Source organism: Spermophilus citellus (assembly GCF_964194105.1).
Source record: "Spermophilus citellus genome assembly, chromosome: 5".
NCBI classification, from domain to species: domain Eukaryota; kingdom Metazoa; phylum Chordata; class Mammalia; order Rodentia; family Sciuridae; genus Spermophilus; species Spermophilus citellus.
The window spans coordinates 60,629,350-60,651,959 of record NC_138186.1 but is presented as its reverse complement, the minus strand read 5'-3'; the positions used below and the strand labels follow the sequence as shown (position 1 = coordinate 60,651,959).

Here is a 22,610-nt window from a genome sequence, read left to right as displayed (position 1 = left end):
TACTGTAGTCTTTTCCTCATGCTCTTTCTTCCTGTTCTGTTCTTAGTTGTTCTCTTTATATCAAAGCAAGGGGCTAAAAGCATGCAATGGAGGAAGGATAGCATTTTCAACAAATGGTGCTGGGAAAATTGGAAATCCATATGCAACAAAATGAAATTGAATCCCTTTCTCTCGCCATCCACAAAAATTAACTCAAAATGGATCAGGGAGCTAGGTATCAAATCAGGGTCAATTGATTTTGACAAGGGCTTCAAATTAATTTAATGGGGGGAAAATAATCATTTCAACAAATGGTGCTAGAACAACTGGATATCTACGTACAAGAAAAAAAAATTGACTGGTTCCTAACAAAGTATACAAAGGCTAACTTACATCATGGAACTAAATGTAGTAACTCAGAATAACAAATTCTTAAAAGGAAATTTTGACTATTCCACAGATAATACTCTTTTCATAAAAAGCCAAGAGTTCAGAGAGAGGAAGAAAGGATGAGGCAAACATTTTTCACAGGTCTGTTGGTGGGGAGTGAAAAGAGGGAAAATGAAAGTGTTCTGAAAGTCTTGCACTGAATTGTGGGTAAGACTAGGAAAAACAATTTATTGGGGAAATGTTACCTCTTGTTAGAGGTATACTTGATAATTCATTTAAATAAGAGTTTGAACTATATTGTTTAAATATGTTCAAGTAATGGATCTAAGTAGAAGAAGGGGAGGTCAACATTATGAAAATGGAAAAATAGAAGGTAACCATGAAGAAAATGGAGAGATTTTTTACAATTTTAAATTAACATAAGAAAATGGAAGGATTAGCAACATAACCAAACCAGTAAAAATAAAGGAAAAGGAGAAAAAAAATGTAAGATAAATGCTAAACATGAAGTAAGAGAAAATAATAAAAATCAGTTGTACATTGGTCATCAAATTAAATGTAAATGGATTGAATTCTTCAATTACTAGACAAATTGCAAACAACAGCAAAAAAATGGGAAGCTCAAAGTTGTAAATAATGAAATGAACAAATATTAGCAGGAGGGACAATATTAAGATACAAGGTAAAATTCAATATTAAAAGCTCCAAAAGGATAAGGAAGAATATTATATAATTGTAGAAGACACAAATTTTGGAATAGTAGACATTAACAATAAATTAGCAAACTATCAACATATGCTTACCTCCCTTGTTAAATTGACCTCTACAATGAAAACTACAGACAACTAAACAAAGGAACTGAAGAACACCTTAAAAGTTGAAAATATCTCCCATATTCTTGGATAGGCAGAATTAATTTTCTCAAAATGGCCATACTACCAAAAGCTCTGTACAGATTTAATGCAATTCCTATCAAAATTCCAATGACAGTATTCATAGAAATAGAAAAATCAGTCATGAAATTCATTTTGAAAAATAAGAGGCCCAGGATAGCAAGAAAAGTGAAGCAGGAGACACCACAATACCAGACCTTAAATTATGCTACAGAGCTGTAGTTACAAAAACAGCATGGTATTGGCACCAAAACAGACATGAAGCCCAGTGGTACAGAAGAGAAGACACAGAGACAACCCACATACAGTGATTTCATACTAGACAAAGGGGCCATAAACAAACGTTGAGAAAAGATAGCCTTTTCAACAAATGGAGCTGGGAAAACCGGAAACCCATATGTATCAAAATGAAATTAAACTCCTATCTCTCACCCCATGCAAAATTCAACTGAAAGTGGATCAAGGACCATTAGATCAGAGAAGAAAAAGTAGGCCGAACTCTCCATCATGTTGGCTTAAGAACCAAATTCCTCAACAAGACTCCTAAAGCACAAGAAGTAAAATCAAGAATCAATAAATGGGATGGTATCAAACTAAAAAGTTTCTTCCAGCAAAGGAAACAATCAAGAAGGTGAAGGGAGAACGTACAGAATGGGAGAAAATCTTTGCCACCTGCACCTCAGATAGAGCATTAATCTCCAGGATATATAAAGAACTCAAAAAACTTAGCACCAGAAAACCAACCAACCAACCACGAATAACCCAATCAATAAATGGGCAAAGGAACTGCACAGGCACTTCACAGAAGAAATATGACTGGTCAACAAATATACGAAAAAATGTTCCACGTCACTAGCAATTAGAGAACTGCAAATTAAAACCGCTCTGAGATTCTATCTCAACTCAAGTCAGAATGGCAAGTTTCAAGAACACAAGTAACAATATTTGGTGGCAAGGATGTGGGGGAAAAGGCTCACTCATACATCACTGGTGGGACTGCAAATTGGTGCCACCACTCTGCAAAGCAGTATGGAGATTCCTCAGAAAACTTGGAATGGAACCACCAACTCACAAATGGAACTCACTCACTCACCCAGTTATCCCACTCCTTGGTATACCCGAAGGATTTAAAATCAGCATATCATAGTGACATAGCCACATCAATGTTTATAGCAGCTCAATTCACTAAGCTATGGAACCAACCTAGGTGCCCTTCGACAGATGAATGGATAAAGAAAATGCAGTGCCTATACGCAAGGGAATAATATTCAGCCATACAGAACAATGAAATTATGGCATTTGCTGGTAAATGGATGGTACTTGAGACTATCATGCTATGTGAAATAAGCCAATGCCAAAAAAAAAAAAAAAAAAAAAAAACAAAGGCGGAATGCTCTCTAATATGCAGATGCTAACACACGATAAGGGGGCAGGTGAAGAAAAGAAATTCATTGGATTAGACAAAGGGGAATGAAGGGAAGGGAGAGAGAATGGCAATAGGAAAGATGGTAGAATGAGTTGGATATAACTTTCCAATGTTCACATATGCATAAGGGCAATGTAACTACATTATGTACAACCACAAGAATGGGAAGTTATACTGCATGTATGTATAATATGTCAAAATATACTCTACTATTATGTTTATCTAAAAAGAACAAATTAAAAACAAAATAGATATGCTTATAACTTTTATTACCCTGGAATGTCTGCATTATTTTTTCCAAAATGTTCACAGAACATTTACAAAAATTCTTTGTCAATTGACCACAAAGATTACCTTTACAAATTAAGAGTAGATTTTTGATAGGAATCAATTCACTGATGTTAATTCAATACAATTGTAAAAAATAATAAAATCCCCAAATATTAACTACTTGGAAATTAAGAAATGTATTCCTAAGTAATATTAGGACAAAGACAAGTATTTTACAAAGCAATGAATAGCAAAATGTTTTGTACAACCATCTGTAGGACTTAATGAGAGCAATCCCGAGAATTGAAATAGGGGGAAATTTGTCAGTTTTGACTATCAAAACTAATAAAATTAGGAACAAACACAACAAGAAAGGAAAATGTAATTGAAGGGCATTAAATATGTCAGTTTACCCTAAATTAAGTTTTAAAAAGTTTTTTCCTAGAATTCTGTAAAAATATGCTTAGGTTTCTATGGGGGGAAATAAATGTTCCTATGTAGCTAGGGATCGCATAAAGTAGAAGAATAAGAGTGTATATAAAGGGTTGCATTTGAGGCTCAGTGGTAGAGTGTTTGCCTAGCAGATGTGAGGCACTGGGTTCGATCTTCAGCACCACATAAAAATAAATAAATAAAATAAATGTATTGTGTCCATCTATAACTAAAAATCTATATACATTAAAAGATATTTTTAAAAATGTATGTAAATCAATGGAAGTGTAACTGATGTGATACAGCAATCTGTATACGGGGTAAAAATGGGAGTTCATAACCCACTTGAATCAAACTGTGAAATATGATATATTAAGAACTATGTAATGTTTTGAACGACCAACAATAAAAAAAAGTAAAAAAAAAAATGTGTATAAAGCCTGTGGTGTCACTGAAGACTAAACATAAAGATGAGTGAAACAAAGTAAAAGAATCTAAGATATATAAGAATTATAAGATATGGCAAAAGTTTTCTAAAATATAAAAATGTATATGAATGGTACTGTACCAGTGATACTGACTGCTGGGTAGAAAATAAAAGTGACCCTACAATATTACCATACACCAGTAGATTATAGATGGATTAAAGATGAAATCAGAAAAAAACAAGACTTAAAATCTGAAAAGAAAACTTAGAACTTTACATATACAGTATATAGGTGTGGAGAAAAGTCATCTTAAATAAAAGACGTTATGTGACCATGTAAAAATGTTAAAACTCTTCTATTGCCAAAGATGCCCCCAGATCCATAGAAAAATGAAGGGCTATTTTTCACTCACTCACATTGTAAAAGGAAAATATAAATGTGCCCTTTTAAATTAGCAAGAAAAAGACCAAAACAGTTGAAAGTGAATAGGGATTAAAAATAGAGAGTAAATAGGGGCTGGGGATAAAGCTTCATACAAAAGGCCCTGGGTTCAATTCCCAGCACCAAAAGAGAGAGAGAGAGAGAGAGAGAGAATATGTAAAGGCTTATTCAGATAACTGAGAAAAATGAGGAAATAAATAAATTGATTGGTAATTAGGGAAAGTAAATTTTACTTTTCCCATGGCAAAAATCTAAAACAAAATGTGCGCCTGTCAACAGGATTGGTTGAAAAGCTTTGGTGTATATATACCATAAAATATGGTGCAGACCTTTTAAAGGAATCTGAGCTATACCAGTAGGCTTGGAGGGAGTTTTCTCTCCCATCAACTAAGAAACATGAACAGAACCCTTTTCTAAAAAGAAAATGTAAATAAAAGGCCTCTAAATGAATGTGTTTATATGAGTGTAGGAGCAGGGAAAAACATGGATGGGTGAAAACTGGATGGTTAATGTGGGTCATATCTATCTGGAATTTGAGATTGGCTGATAAAAGGGAAGAAAGTGTGGACATTGAATTAAAGAAAAACCACTTGAAGAGGCAACATTTCACTTATGGATATTTATGAAAACTTTTGAAACTAAAGTTTTTAACAAAAATGATAAAAGTGAAGAAAAATGATTTATGGACCTAAGATAATAAAGTGAATTCTCATATGTATATAGGTATTAAAACACATTTGATCCATGAACTTTACCTTGTCATATTGTTCAAATATCTCATAATTATGCTTTTTAATAAGTTTTCCTTTTGTTATTCATTTATTATTTATTTTGCTGTTATCTTTGTTGCATAAAAATTTGTTAATTTTCCTTTTATTATCAGATGCTATCCTACTCTATCTCATTTAGTGCTGTTGGTCATGACTACATTTTATAACAAAATGTTACTAGTGACTGTGTTTACCTCATATATTCTTACTTTTCACTTTTTTCTATTATTTGTTTCACAAGTATCAACTATAAATAGTATATAACAGTATTTTTTTCGAATCTTTAAAAAGTAATCATATAACCCTTTCACACTTACTATAGTAATTAATAACTTGATTTTATTCTTTTGATCTGATTGTGATGTATAGATGATTTAATTCTATATGACTTCCACATTTATTTTGGATACAAGAATTCTCCTTTCAAAGACAGTTGTGAGAGATTTCCAATTCTGAATTTTATGTATTTAATAAATGCAATGGTTGATGCAGACAAACTTACTGAGACTATTTTTCTTTCTTCCGTGATATTCATGAAGATAAACTAAGTGGCAACAGTAACACAAACAAAAGACAAAAAATTGCTCAGGACTTTCTCAACTCTATTGACCAGACAGGAGAACTTCTGGCAATGTTTGAAGATGATGAAATTGATGAAGTTAAACAAGAAAGAATGGAGGTATAGTACGTGCTTCTCTTTTTACAGTAATGTAACAATCATCATGGTGCTTGTATATATGGTTCTTGTATTCTTCAACTGTTTTCTTAAATCCCCAAATCAATTGTTTTATGTCTCATGGCAGCAGTATACAGAGGAGTAAGGTCTGGAGAAAGACTCAGACATTGCCTTTACAGTTGAGTTCAGGAAATAGCTTAGTGTTTCTCTGTTTCTTTAAAAGTGAGTAGGTTTCCCTAATCTGGATCTGACATTTGCTGGGTTTTATTTCATTAAAACTTGTATATAATTAATCATTTACTTATTTTTTGTTATAAATTATCTAGTTGTATTTGGGGCAGAGGTAATTTTTACTGCTTTTGTTTTGGCCTGTAGAGTGCAGAGATGTTTTTTAGACTGTTTCTAATAGGCTGTGGTCAGCCTCATCAGTTAAGATAGTATCTAAAGCAATTGCATGTTTTATATCACTGTAACACAAAGTTAGTGACATATATTTGGATTCCATAGATTTATTGTAACAATGAAGAAGAAAACATATGTCTTCTACTTATTTTAGCTATCTATAAATAAAATTGGTTCTTTAAATATACTTCAATAAAATTAAGAGTAATAATTTTGTCTGCATGCCTTCCAAACTGCAAGGCAGTGATCTTATATTCTTATTATAATACTTTTACATGTAAGACATCCCAGTTTTTCTCTTTTCTTTAAATTGGGCAAGAGAGGTAATTCCAGAATTCCAAAAGATGTTGCTAAATGTCTACATTATCATACACTTTATCTACACATGCTAAAAATATATTATTTCATGTTAAATTCTGGAGGAAGTCCAATAGACATAATGCTTTATATACTGTAACAACCTTCTTTATGGAATTAGTATGCTTAGATCATGAACTGTGATCTAAAGGCAATGTTCTTTTAGGTATCAATTACTTTAGAAATGTGTGGTTATCTTGGTTTGGGGCAACTGCAAATGGTTTTAGTTCAACTTTGCCTTGGGCCAAAAACATGCTAAGTTGTCCAAAACAGATGATAAACATGCATTTCTGGTGTCATTATGACCTAAACAGGATATGATTGTTTAGTGGCATGGTTTTGTTTATGATGTATTATGTAGAGAGAAAATCTTGTTTATGCTTTATTTTTAAAATATTTTATATTATAAAAATAGGCATTAAAAGTCATTAAGGAAAGGGTCTACATAAAACAATTAAAATTGAACAAGTAGCTTTTCAAGTTTGATGTGAAAATTTTAGCTAACCAAGCTTGTTGCCCAGAAGGGGATTCCACAATCAATGAGGAAGAGAAGAAATGGAGCATTTTGTAACTCTGAGCTCATGCTTGGAAAATCAAGTCAGTAAGGTACTAGTTAAAATCAATAAAATATTTGGAATTTAAGAGTAGAAAAATCTTGAGCACTTACATAGTCTGTATACCACTTCCCTATGTTATATTGGATAATAAAACATCAATAGTTAATAAAAATAGTGGAATTCTGCTTCATCTATACAATAAGCAAGAGATTAACAGCTTAAGTTTTTATAACTAAAATCTTCTGTAACTCAGACAATAAAAAATAGTTTTGATATTCTACTCATCCATATAACAGAGTGCATCTGAATAAAATGTGATGGACTTGTAGACATAACTGTAGACAGTAGAAAGTGGAACTGTTAAGAGCAGAGGCCTTGCCTGCTTCTAATTTGACAAGTTACAGTTTCAAGAGTAAACCACAACTGTGGCAGTCCATCTGAAACCACTTTGGACTCACAGACTGCAATCTCTTGCTTTTAAAGTGCAGTAGAATAATCATTCTTGGCATCATTGAGTGATTTGATTTTCCTTTAAGTATCACTTGGAGTCACAAAAACTATTTACTGTCTTCTCCTCTAGAGTGTATGAAAATGGTATAGACCTACCAACCATGCCTACTTTGTGTTCTTTTTGTTGTTGATGATGATGTTTCATTAGTTTATTTAAAATAATTTAAGAGAGAGAAACTTTTATAGACATAAAGTCTCACTTGGGACTCCAGTTTTGTCCCAAAACATTGAGCAAGCATACAGAAAACAGAATGGCTTATTTGCTATGGTTTTCAGCTGATATGTGTGTGCCTGCCTTTGTGTTTCACTCCTAATGTACTTCATTACTATTAAGTACTATGTGACATGAAATATGAAAAAAGTGTCTTACTTTTACATCCTTTTACCTTGCTAGTTTATCATCAAGATAGCTAATTAATTCCTACCTTGTTCATTGACCTCCAGCACCAAATTTCTTAACACTTGGGTATATCTTTAGTAGAGATACATAAATATGATATTTGAAGACCCTCAGAGATTATCAAATTAAATTTTAAAATGTTCAGAGTCGTTTTTTGTGTCTTTGAAGGACTGAGAAGTATAAGCTGGAAAATGGTAATCATAATAATAAATAAAAATACAGCTCTCTTCCAGCTACCCCTCATTATACCTATTCCCCTCCTAAATGAGGCAGGTATGCTCTGACATTGATAATGTTTTGTTATTTCATTTTTTAAATTCTAATCAAGTAAATGGACTTGGTGTAAACCAGAAGCTTAGAAAAAAGGGAGAAGTATTGTCATTCACAGAACATTTCTACCTAAGATGCTGCTACTCTGCTTACGGAGGAACCTGAGAAACTAAGGTTTACCATTGGCAAAGTAAATTATCTAGCTACTGAGTTCGCAGAGGGCTTGTAAACAGTGGACACTTTAAAAACTTAAGTAAACTGTGCCTTCACTCCTGTCTTCAAATTGATTATGAGTATTAGAGAGCAAGAATTATAACTTACTAGAGAAAGTGGTCTTTAAACAGGTTAGGGTGCAGAAAATCCTGTGTCTATTTATGTTAAGTCAGTGGCTTCATACTTTAATCTGGAAAGAAAGCAGAAAGGTGGAAATAAAATTTAAGGCAGCTTTTTTTTAAAAAATAAACCCAGGGGAGCTCTATCACTGAGTTATATCCCCAACTCCTTCTTATTTTATTTTTAAGACAGGGTCTCTAAGTTGCTGAGACTGGCTTCAAATTTGCAGTCCTCCTGCCTCAGCATCCCAAGTAAGTGGGATTACAGTCATGTGTCACTGTACCAGACCTAAAAGGTTTTTTTTTTTAATAACCTTAAAATTTAGTAGTATTCTTGATGGCTATTTGAATATGCTTAACCTGAAATGAAATGGCTATCAATTTTTAAAACAAGTGTCTCACCAAGCTTGAATGATAAGAGAAATTGGGCATATTGCTCAACTGTGCCTCAAGTATTATGAGGTTGTGATCCTTAGGGATTTTCTGTCCCAAGCTTATGAAATTTTAACAGGTAAATGAACTAGAAAACACATCAAAGAGCCAGGAAGAGTAAATGGCTATGAAAGTTCTCTATCTTCTTCTATTTTTCAAGTGTCTTCTTTCTTTTAGTCCCTATTTCTACCTGTGATGATATTTATTAATTATGAAGGAAAGGAAAATAAAATGCTTTTAAAATCAAAGAGTCCAAATATACCTTAAATAAGAATAACACAAAAGAAAAAACACTGACACCAGTTTAGATAAACATTTACAAATATCAAAAAATTAACAGATTGATTTAAAACCTGAAACTCAAAAAATATTAATAATTTAAATGTATGTGGCATTAAGAAATTAAGATAGGGTTGAGGTTGTAGCTCAATGCTAGAGTACTTGCTCAGCATGTATAAGACCCTTGGTTCAATTCCTAGCACTGGAAAGAAACAAGAGAAAGAAGAAAGAGAAAGAAATAAGAAAGAGCCAGGCACAATGGTACATGCCTGTAATCTCAGTGGCTTGGAAGGCTGAGGCAAGAGGATCTTGAGTTCAAAACCAGCCTCTGCAAAAGCAAGGTGCTAAGCAACTCAGTGAAACCCTGTCTCTAAATAAAATATAAAATAGGGAAGGGTATGTGACTCAGTGATCAAGTGCCCCTGAGTTCAATAGCTGGTACCCCCACCCCCCAAAAAAAGAAAGTAGAAAGACTAGGAAGATGTGTGTAGTTTATATATATATACAGTTTTATATAAATATATACACCTATGTCCATATAGATATAGTATATAGGAATGTAAATCATTCGACTAGATTTTTTCCATATTTTTATTGGTGCATTATAGCTGTACATAATGCTGGGATTCGTTGTTACATATTAGTACATGCATACCCTATAAAGACCAGTTTATTTTTAAAGGTAAAAGAACAGTCAGAGGTATGTCAGACAGCCCCAAATGCTAATGATAACAACATTAGTTTCAGTGAAAAGAGAATTTAAAGAGAAAGGCTTTTAAATGGAATAAACACAGTGATTTTATATTACTGAATGATGTTGCCTATATTGAAAATAAAGTAAATATAAATCCCAGAGCATTCAATATAACAAAAAAACTTTGGGTAGTTCAGAAAGGTCACAGAAATGCATTTGTGGTAGAGACTGGAACATACCATTCCTGATCTTTAACAGATTGATTCATGGGAAATAAGATTCAAATAAATATCTGCTGAATATGTGTAAATTTTATAAATAAGCAACAGTTTTAAAATCTTATTCAGGTAGCTCCAAAGAGTCCCTGAGGAGTAGGTGGCCCCTACCTAACCCCCACACCTTCTTTAGTCATCATTCTACAGTTTAATGTAATGCCTCTTCATCTCATCAGTGAGGAAACTGTTTGTCTACTGTTTTAATTGATAAACTATTCAACTGTCCATAAGAAGAGTCAACAAAGGATATGATTAATCAAAAGAGCATATTGCCATGTCTGGTTATTTTAAGGGTAATTTTTTTTCAAATGATTTTAAAAGTACTTTATGAAATTATTATTCAGGAAATGCTAATAGAAGCACCTCAAGGACTTGATATTTCTAGCTATACAGGGCAGCATTAATGTAACTTACTATGTTTTTCTGACCTAGAAGCTACAAAAATGGTAGTATTATTTAGTTGTAGAAGAACTCAAAATTTTACATATAGGATGTAGCTCTGATTTCTATTTGTGACTTTGTATATGCTATCAAATTATATTTTATCCATATCTATCCTCTTATAGTAAAGGTAAATACAAATCACAGGAGAAATAAAAATAATGAGCATAAGATAACTGCTTGCAATTAGCAAAAATCATTTTTGCCTATAAAATCGTGAAGAATAAGAGGATTGGGCACATACTATTAGTAGAAATGTAGGGTGGTAAAATACAAAGTATTTCATCTGATACCACATAAAAAAGAGCACTAGGGATAAGTATGAACCACTGTATGCTAATGAATTTGAAAACTTGAAAGAAATGGTTGAATTTCTGAACACATTTGACTTAACCAGAATTGAATTGTGAGTTCAATAATGTTTGTCTAAATTTCCCTTGGAGAACGCACTTTCAGTGTTTATTGACATGAAAAATAAAGTAGAGAACATTTTCAGGTTTTTATTTTGTTTTGTTTTGTTTTTAGCATTTTCTAATTCTTACCCAGGTCTTTGCCAATACCATTGATCTGACAGGTGGTTGTCAAGGATCTTTTAGGATTTTCTTTTCGATGTGAACTAAGTTAAAGTTATTCTTTGTTTGGTACATCCATGCATTGTGTGAAAGTAGAGGTGGTTGTAGGATATTTGTTTATTTTATTTCTGTTTGTTTTTTAATTATTCTCTAGCATTTCTGAATATATAATCTCACATTGTTGCTTTCTGTGGGAAAATGTTACAACAAGATAATTCAGATGACTACCATCTTTATGATAAATTTTAGTATTACTACCATTTGTCTTTTACCTTCAGAGTTATTCAAAATTCATTACCATTAGTTTTGGGGTGAGATTTAAAAGAATTTTTTTTCCCTCCATGACCCTCTCCTAAGTCTGCTGTGGAGCAAAATACATGTTGGTAGCATTGAAACTGTACTCAGAAATCCAGTTTTTTCCTCATCTAAATCAGAACATATGATCTGACATCCACAGGTATCCTTTGTTACTGAGAAGGAATATTTTAAATCAGGATTTGGTAGTAAAATGTAGGAACAATGATTACTGTTCACTTCCACCTTTCCCACATCAAGGGGTAAAGATAGATATCAGCACTACTAACTATAAACATTATTGTCCACCAGTGATAATACATGTGTGCAGGCCTTTGTGGGGCTGCTGTTTATTCTTGCACAAATGGATTTGATGAACACATACTGATTAAACTGTTCACTTAAGTTTTTATAGAACCAATCAATATTTTGTCTCAAGTAATTTCAGTTTGTTCTTTTTAAAATGAAATCCTCTCTTTTAGGATACATTTCAAGGGTTTTCTTAGACATCCAACTTGTTTATAAAACACCTTGGCAGAGAAGAGTTTTAAAATATCATTGAATTTAAGAATACCACAGGATTTACCACTAATTTACATTTAATGTTTATAGTTCTCAAATTGTGGTTGTTGTAATAACCAAACTATTTTTGCCTTGAATATTTTGTGGATTATATTTCCCTATTCTTTCTCCTTCACCCACATTCTCCACAGTAGGTGGGCAGATTGTTGTTTTATAGTCTGGTTTTTATTTATGTTTATTGGTTTAATCTCAACAAGTTAGTGTTTCTAAATCTGAAAATAAGTGTATTCTGTGTCAAGAGTTTTGTCTTTTTAATGCTTCAGTTTATTTAGTGAAATTAACAGATCATTGCTTCTTTAAATAATTTCTCTCTGCTCTCTTCTTTGCATCTATGGTAAGGAGCTACCATTAGTTTACTTATTGTTGCCCCTACCTTCTGATAAATTGTACAAACGAGGCTCTTTAGTATAACTAGATGTATTTCAATGTCATCGTATTCTTCACTTAGAATTAAGAATTTTGGATTAAGTCATAAATATTTGGTTAATCACAATTACACAATCATGTATCCATTGTATTAACATGTTTGTTTGGAACTTTTCATAGCATCAGTTCAAAAAAAAGGCTGATCAGATCTTGCCAGGATGCTGCTTTTCATGGCTATCTTTTTTCTACAAGAGTCTTTTCATCCTCATCTCCCATCCTCCCAGCACCCCCACTTTTTATGTGTATGTACTGTACCTGCACACACACATACACTCACAAACACTACCGAAGGAACTCTCTTAAACTTGCGTTTTCCTAAACAAGACATTTGCTTTGTTTTCTTTTCCTGGACTGTTCTTCATCTTACAATACCTCAGTTCAGATATTTCAGTATATGATAAATTATGGTGTAATTAGTTATGTTTGTTTACTTAAACTTCCTCAATAAGTTCCTTGAGGGCATGCACTTATTTAGTTTCATCTCTTTTACACTTAGCATAGTACCTCAAACATTATAAATTTTCAGGAAATGTTTGTCCATATACAATGAATAAAGTAGATGTAATTTTACAGCTGGAAGTGTGACTGTAACTGTTTTTCTACTTAAAAAAATGCAGTTTCTAAGTATATAAAATCAGTTACTTCTTCTGACTCACGTAAGATTATAAAAAGATGTAACCATATAATTATTTTCAGTTATGTGCCTTTTCAACACCAGGATTTCTTTGGCAAATCTTTTATTGGTGCTTTTCAGTTGCTAAAGGTATTCATTGCTTGCATAAATTCCTGTTCAAGTTTTAGCAGTAACGTCGCATTCTAGCTATAGAAGTTATCCTAACTGCAGTGCTGAGTAACTAGTGATAAACATTAACAATTTGGGCATTTCATCTTACTAAATCTTACTTTCAAACATATTACCTTGAAGAAAGGACTTCTACACCTTGTAGTATATCTGCACCTCAAAGAATAGAAAACAATCATTATTAATAACAAATTAATTTTCCTGCTTTCAGGAGGCAAATGGAGAAGCTGAAAATACAAAAATGACCACATTTTAGGAAAACACTTTAGAAAAATTCAGAAATACTGGGTGATTGTTTTTATTTTGAAAGAATGCTTTATTACATAAAAACTCTACCATTGTATTTTAAATAACTTAAATAATTAAAAATACAACTTTATTTCCCAAAATGTAGCACATACACAAATATCTGCCAAGAATGCTACTGTATCCCTTACTGTATCTGTAAAAATTATCCAAGCATGGGGCAACAAAAAGAAGGGGAGGGAGAGAACTGGGATTGACAGATGAAGAATTGAAGCCCCTTTTTCTAGGAGTAGCTCTGTGTGAAGTTTTCATTATCCATCTATCTGGAAATGAAATCAAGACAATAGTACTATTTAAATACCATAGTATCAGAAAGAATAGAATCTTTTTTTCAGAGTTTGTAACACTTATTTGATCATCATCTCTTTAATTAATTTTGATTTTAGCAATCTCTTTGTCTTTCAAAGAAATGTCTGAAATTCTTTTTTTATTAGTTGTGCATGACAATCCAATGATCTTGACATATCATACATTTGAATCAAATGGGGTATAATTTCTCATTTTTCCAAGTGTACAGGTTGCAGAATCGCATTGATTATACAGACACGTATATACATACAGCAATACTAGTGTCTATTCTGCTGCCCTTCCTGTCCCCCCTTCACCTCCCCTCCTCTCCCCTCCCATCACTTCTCTCTACCCAATCTAATGTGACACATTTCTTTTTTTTTCCCCTCATATCATCATATATGTATTTTGTATAATGATGAGGATAAGTTTATTCAAGGAGATTAAAGAAATCACAGAGGCATATAAATGGAAAAATAACCTGTGTTCGTGGATTAGAGGAATTAAAATGTCCATGCAACCTAAAGCAATCTACAGATCCATTGGTGTCTCTAACAAAAATCCTAATGGCACTTTTCGAAGAAACAGAAAAGCACAGTTCTAAAATTCATATGGAAATCACAAAAGACCAAACAGTCGTCATCTTATGAAAGAAGAACAAAATTGAAGGCATCCTATTTCCTGATTTTAAATTGTATTACAAAGTTGTCGTAAGCAAAATAATTGGGGAATTGACATAAAAAATACATATATAGGGGCTGGGGTTGTGGCTCAGCAGTAGAGTGCTTGTCTGGCATGTGTGAGGTGCTGGGTTCGATCCTCAGCACCACATAAAAATAATAAAAGTAAAATAAAGGTATGGTGTCCAACTACAACTAAAAAAATTTAAAAATACATACCTAGACAAATGTAATAGAAAACTTAGAAATGAATCCATATATATGTAGTAATTAATCTTCAGCCAAGGCACCAAGAACACAAAATAGAAAGAGGATAGTGTGATCAATAAAAGGTTTTAGGAAAAATGAATGTCCACATGGAAGGGAGGGAGGGAAGAAAAGAAAGGAAAGAAGGAAGAAAATTAGGAAGGAAAGAAATTAGATCTTTTTCTTTTCTTTTTTATTTAATTTTTATATTTGGTACCAGGGATTGAACCCAGGAGTGCTTAATCATTGAGCCACATCCCCAGCTCTTAAGTTGCTGAGACTGGCTTTGAATTTGCAGTACTTCTGCCTCAGCCTCCTGAGTCACTGGGATTATAGGTATGCACCACTACACCTGGCAGATCCTTTTCTTTTAAAAAAAATTTTTTAATTGATTTTTTAAAAATAAATGACATGGGATAGGGAGTGGGAGCATGGGAGGAATAGACGAACTCTAAATAGGGCAGAGGGTTGGGGGGGAAAGGAGGGGGCATGGGGTTATTAATGATGGTAGAATGTGGTGATCATTATTATCCAAAGTACAGGTATGAAGACATTAATTGGTGTGAATATACTGTGTATACAACCAGAGATATGAAAAAATATGCTCTAATAAGAATTGTAATGCATTCTGCTGTCATATATAAATAAAAAATAAATTAATTTAAAAATAAAAATAAATATAATACATCTCTAAATAAAAATAAATAAATAAATGACAGTGGAATGCATTACAATTCTTGTTACACATATACAGCACAATTTTTCATATCTCTGGTTATATATAAAGTATGTTCACAACAATTCGTGTCTTCATACATGTACTTTGGATAATGATGTCCATCACATTCCACCATCCTTGCTAATCCCCTGCCCCCTCCTTTCCCTCCCACCCCTCTGCCCTATCTAGAATTCATCTATTCCTCCCATGTTCCCCCTCCATACCCCACTATGAATCAGCCTCCTTATATCAGAGAAAACATTTGACATTTGTTTTTTTCAGGATTGGCTAACTTCACTTGTCATTAACTTCTCCAACGCTATCCACTTACCTGCAAATGCCATGATTTTATTCTCTTTTATTGCTGAATAATATTTCAGATCATTTTCTTACACCACACAAAACTCAACTCAAAATGGATTAATGGATTAAAGATAAATAAAACAAACTGTAAAACTGCTAGAAAGAAACATAAGTGAAAAAACTCATTGACATTGGCCTTGGCAATGTTTTTTTTTTTTTTTTTTTTGTATATCACACCAAGAGCTCAGGTAACTAAAGCAAATATTAACAAATTAAACTATATCAAACTAAGAAGCTTCTATACACTAAAGAAAACACTGAAACTGAAAGGCAATCTGTGGACTGGGAAAAAAATATTTATAAACCATACATCTGATAAAAGATTGATAGCTGAGGTATAGAAGACACTCACACAATGCAATAGCAAAAAAATAAAATAAAACAGCTAGCAAAAGATCCACAGATCTAATCATCAAGGAAGTGGAAGTCATAACTACAATGAGATCACTCACACCTATCTAAGGACTAGTATCAAACTGGTAACACATGTTATATGTGTATGAATGTGTGCATATCTATGTGTGCATGTGTATAAAATATTGTTTAGCCTTTAAAAAAGGATATTATGCTAATGAAATAAGTTAGACAAAGAAAATTACTGAATGATCTTGTATATGCACTCTAGACAAAGAATAATTGGTTGTCTTGGTGGCCCTGGACTTTATTTCTTTGAGATATCAGTCACCTCAAACTAATAAAATTTTCTACTAGTGTCTCATGGTATTAATATAAATCATTGCATCTACTTGTTTGGGACTTTGGTACTTTTTATACATGTCATGGCGATAGGTCAGTTGGGTGTTTAAAACAATTTGATTTTCTGAGGCAAGAGACATGTATAAGAAAATTTACAAATCATTTGTAGTACATTTTAATAATACTGAATTTCATCTTCCCCTTCCACATTGCAAAAACAAAATCAAAACCTGGAAAAAAGAATTCACATTTTGAAATGCTGGAAAATGTGTTTTGTTTAAATGTACCAAGAATTGTTCAATGTTTGTATGGGTTTGTAGAAATAGGAATCTCATATATAAGTTATATAGCTATCTGGAAGTATATAGGGCAACATCTATTAAACATGTTAAAAACAAAACTCCTCTCTACATGTTCTTTGATCCAGAAATTACATTTCTAAGTATTGTCCTAAGGGAATAATTTTTGGTTTAATAATGGAAATACTAAAGCTGTAAATTTTCCTCTTAATTTGCTTTTGATAAAACCTATAGATTTTTTAAATAAATTATATTCTGCTTATTAAATAGTATTTTGTAAATTGCTCTTTTGAATTGCCATTTGACCTAAGTGACTTAGAATATTCTAAATATAGAGACATATATTTTACAAGTGATTGTTTAATTTTTTCTTCATTAAATATTTTAGTTGTTTTATTGTATGTAGACTATTAGATGTATTATTTTTAGCTGAAGAATTTGGTAGAATTTTTTGGTGGTTTCTTTGTGAATGTTCTATGAACAATTTAGGGGAATTTTTACCTATTAGATCATCATTATTAATAGAGTTAACTGCCTTTTTAATCATTAGTCTCCAAACCTCCTTTTATGACAGATCCTCATTGGTTAGAATTTGAGAAACCACAGTTATTCCTGCCCTCATAAAGCCACAATTCTAATTAAATCCAGTTCTTTTCTTATTACATGGCTATTATACATCTGTTTCCTGGGAACTGAACATGGTTGGAGAAATATCAGGCTGACTAGTTTTTACCTCAGATTTATAACTAAAAGCCTCATATAGCCCTTACTGCTGCCCAGCAATCCTGGGACAGTCCCTAGTGCACTCATGCTTCAACCGTACTTAATGATTATTTAAATATTTCCTCTCTCATCAAATCTCTAGCACTTCTCCCCTTTCTGGTTCTCTGGTTCCTTGTATCCTGTTTCACTGAGAAAAGAGAAGCAATCAGAAGAACTGTTCCAGAAGCTCCCAGCACAACACTGATATGCCATATTGGTTAATGTTTAACAGCACAGAAAAATGCTGTAATTTCCCCTTTCTTAAAACCAAAAAAAAGCTTCCAGCTACATTTTTTTGCTTTCCTTTAGTGTAAAACTCCTCAAATAGATTACATTGCTTGTCTCCAATTCTCTTTAGAGCCCACTTGTCTTACCCTTTCATCCCCAGGACTCTATAGAAATTGCTCATGTTAAAGTCACTGGTAACCTCCATTGTTACCAAATACATTGATTATCTTCCACCTTATCTTTCTTCAACTATTAGCTCTCAGTGATTTGGAACCAGACAAATATGTGGCAGCTTCCAGACTTCTTTGTGCACTATTTTTCAGTTCTTTTATTTCCCTTAGATCTCATATCAGAGTGATTCTGTCAGAGTTTTTCCCCAAGAATGCCCTTTGAAAGACACTGTAGTCTAATTTGTGTCCCAGCACCACCACCACCCCAAAATAATTTATTGAAGCCCTTGCTCCCAATGTAACGGTATTTGGAGATGGAGCCTTTGGAAGATAATAAAATTTGGATGAACTTACAAATGTAGGACTGTCATGATGAGATTAGTAAATGTCCTTTTAAGATGAGGAAGAGACTCTAGAGCTTTCTCTGCCATGTAAGGACACAGTGAGAAGGCAGCTGTCTGCAAGCCAGGAAAAGAGCCTTTATCAGAGCCCAACTGTGCTGGCACCATGTGGTCAGACTTCTAGCCTCCACAACGGTGAGGAATAAATTTGTTATTTAAGTCATACAGTCTTTGGTATTTTGTTATGACAGCCTTAGCAGACTGGGACAAAAGGAATATTTCCCATAACCCAAGCCTCTTGTGTCTTTACCCCACTATATTACTGTTCATGGCACTTGCCATCTTTGATCTTTTATGTATGCTTATTATACATATGTCTTAACCCACTAGAATGTAAGCTCCAGGAAACAAGAGTTTTGTCTGTTTTATTCACTGCAAACTCTCCTTTGCCCAGAACACTGTGTAATTATAGTAGGTCCTCAATAAATATTATATGAACAAATAGTAATAATGAAAGTATTTACAAACACCTGTAGATCATGGATATTTCATCATATGGAAAGCACTTATTTTCATACTACTTTTACCTTAAAGGTATATATACATGTTTTTTTAACCAGTGGTCATCACTGAAAAGTTCAGCAAATTGTAGTACTTGTCATTTAAACAGGGAAAACATTCATTTGTCTTTAATTCTTTATACACCTCTTCTTTGTTGGAGAGAACCTCTAAACTTTTTGGTAGTATAAAAAAATTTTGTGTTTACTCTATATTTGAATTCAAAATATTGCAAAAACTCTGCTTCTGATGATATTTTTTCCCATGATGCAGACATCTCCTATTCCAAGTAAAATGCAGTGAATTATAATGTTCTGGCAATTAGTAGTAGTACAGTCCTGTGTAGCACTTACTACATGTTGGATACTGTTCTAAACCCTCATCTATGTGTTATCTCGTGTATTCTTTCCCTCAGTCTACCTAGGAGATAGTTTCTATTGCTGAACCTACTTTGCAGATGAGGACCCTGAAGCACAGAGATTAGATAACTTACCAAGGGTCATGACTATAATATGAAAAGCACTAGGAAGGAAATAGATGGTTGTATGTATTATGTGGAAAAGGAAAGTAGTTTTATATTTTTTCCATTCTGGCTTTTATCTAGAAGAATTTCTTGAATTTAATATCTTAGGGTTACTAGTCTCCCTGATTTCAATGCTGATAAAGTCATTTTCCTTTATTTTTAAAGGCATTTTTCCCTTTATCTTTAACCACTTCAGTTAATTTCTTAACAGAATCACATTTTTAAAGGTAGCATTTATCAGGGGCTGGGGTTGTGGCTCAGTGGTAGAGTACTCACCTAGCACGTGCGAGGCACTGGGTTTGATCCTTAGCACCACATAAAAATAAATAGATAAAATAAAGGTATTGTGTCCAACTACAACTAAAAAAATACATTTAAAAAAGATAGCATTTATCATATTTGATTTACAAAAATGAAACCTCGTTATTGCAAGTCCACAGTTTCTTAAACCATACTTGATAAGGGATTATTGTGTCTTTCAGAATTCTTCAAAAACATATGAAGAGCCAAGGACATTCAGTTACTTACATATTAGTAGGAATCATATTGCTCATCTCTTCGATATTAGGTGAGAGGGACCTCGAAGAATTTTGGTCACAAAGAATAGAGACAAAGTAGTTTTGAAGCTTAAAGAAATTTGAAGTGTAGGGAACTTTAAATGACAAAATAATAAATGGATTATTGTGGGAAAAAGAAAATTCTAGAGAAAGGTGCTGGGAAGTTGAAAAGTTTTCAAAAAATAGCATGAGAAGAAGTCAGAAGCCAACTTTATATTTTCAGAATCTTGCCTAATATTGGCCCTTGTGGAAAGAGAACAAAATTTTCAGAATTGTGGCCCTTCTTACACCTACATAAACTGAGTATAGTCCAAATGCATATAGGTTAAAGAGGTTTTTATAGATTACTTGGGGACTTGACAACCATTTAAGACAGTGTATCTGTGGGAAGATACATTCTGAATTTAAAATAGACTTTTAGGATACAACATATTTGTGAATTTTAGGATTCTGTATTTTAGTTCTAAATATCATTTTTTGAGACAATAGATTTTTAGTTGAGACATGACTGCTTGTCATCTCTAAAATCTTTTTGTGTGTGTGTGTGTTGTGCTGGGAATTGAACCCAGGGCCTTATATGAGGCAAGCACTCTACCAACTGAGCTATATCCTCAGCCTGTCATCTCTAAAATCTTTTATCAAACTTGTTCTCTGTGGAAACAGAAAACTACTAGTATTAAAGATGAATATTAAGTAAAACTTGGCACTCTTTCCAGGTTGCTTATCAGATTATTATAAAGAACTAATTATAAAGAACTTGACAAAGTACTGGTTACTTAAGAGAACAAGGTAAGTTATTTCAGGATACCCATATTTGTTGTGTTTCAATAGGAAAACAACTTGTGATTGATGTATGACTATATAAAGATCATGGATTCATATAGAGGCTAGGGATCATAAAGAGGTTACATATACATTTACATGTTATTTGATAGGTTGTTTTGAAAAATAGTTAAATTTTCATGAACACAAATTTCTTATGTTATAAGGATGGTATCTTCTTGTGTGTGGCCCTGGGGGTGAAACCCTAGGTTGCTTTACCATTGAGCTACATCCCCAACCCTTTTTATTTGTTATTTTGAGATAAGATCTCTCTCAGTTGCCAAGTCTGGCCTTGACCCTGCCTTAATCTCCTGAGTAGCTGGGATTGCAGATGAGCCTGGTAGGATGTGTATCTTCTAAGCACTCTAAAGATGGAAATATAGCTGGCCCTCAGGAACAGATATAACAATGAAAGGAATTTTTTGTATGTTTCTGATCTCTGCTTTCATCCCAGTCTTGAATTTTTCTCAACATGTTGAACTGTTACCTGAAGGACAACATACCATCAGCAGTTCCCCAAATACTTTCATCTCCAGAGAGAAGCAGGCCCAATTCTCTGCATTATCAATCTCAGATCTCAGGAAATGGTCTCTGTTGGACCCAGTTTTTGTCAGGTGTCCAGGACTGGACCTGGCAGTGTAGCTGGAAGGCAGGGACTTGTTGTATCTCTTGAACATAGAGGATTTTAGGGCAAACTTAGAGTTGTAGGCAGCAAGAGTAGACAGTGCCTTAGATACTTACTCTGCTAGAACACCTGTCCATTCATCCACTTGACATTTGTAACACACACACACACACACACACACACACACACACACACAGAATTATCTTGAAACTGACTATTCATGTTTTATATAAAAAATGTTTTTCATAATCTAAACCTCATTTTCCCTCCTTTTTTCCTTTGCTTTTTTTTTCCTGACCCTTCCAAGATGGGGTCTTGCTATGTTGCATAGGATGAAATTTATTTTTCTTTAAAAAGTTACAAGGGATATTTAAAGGAAAATGACTCATAGAGGAGTAAATATAGACTCCCCTTAAAGTTCACAGAATGACAACGAGCAATTAAAATATGCTTCGAGTCAACTCTTTCTTTTAAAAAATGTTTTCACCAAAACTATAAAACATTTCAATAAAAGTATTTCTTCAAATATGTTATTTTAAATACTATTTTACTTTAGCAAATATTTAAATACTATATTAGTTTCTCTGCATGTTAATTCTCTGCATGTTAATTCTACCTGTTTGCCAAGTGTGTTGAAATCACAGATTCATTTTTATTTGCCAGGTTAAATGTTTATTTTGTTTTCCCACATAATATATTCTTTAAAGTGTTACAAGCACACCAAATCTTATTTCTTTTTAATAGGGACCTTGTAGGGCTCTCTCTTTTTTTTAATTCTTTGTTTCTTTGTTCAGTTTAAGGGATAGGATGTGCTTCTCTAAAGAAGTATATAAAGGCAAAAGTGTACATGTTCTCTAAGACCTATTGCTTTGTTAGCTGTAAGAAAATAGAAAGTTTAAAACATGTTCACTGAACTTAATATACATTTTTAAAGCCTCACTCTTATTTTCTTATAATCAGAATACCAAATACTTCTTATAGAGTTTCACCTTTTATCTAACAGGTCACTCTGAATAGACGAGTACAACAAAAAAGTATGAGGCTATGGTGATTTATAAATAACTGGCATTATTTGATTATGGGTTTTTCTTTCCATGC

General features: G+C 33.0%; 1 protein-coding gene across 2 annotated transcripts in view; it reads left to right on the top strand.

Moving 5' to 3' along the window:
• The window catches only part of SUPT3H (SPT3 homolog, SAGA and STAGA complex component), a gene marked incomplete at its 3' end in the record, with an annotated part of 501,076 nt that overhangs the window by 338,642 nt on the left and 139,824 nt on the right, over positions 1–22,610 (top strand). For both annotated transcript variants that reach the window (XM_081296142.1, XM_081296141.1), the window contains exon 6: positions 5,569–5,708. In XM_081296142.1, the coding sequence (XP_081152268.1) occupies positions 5,569–5,708 (140 nt within the window). The remainder of the gene's footprint in view (positions 1–5,568; positions 5,709–22,610) is intronic.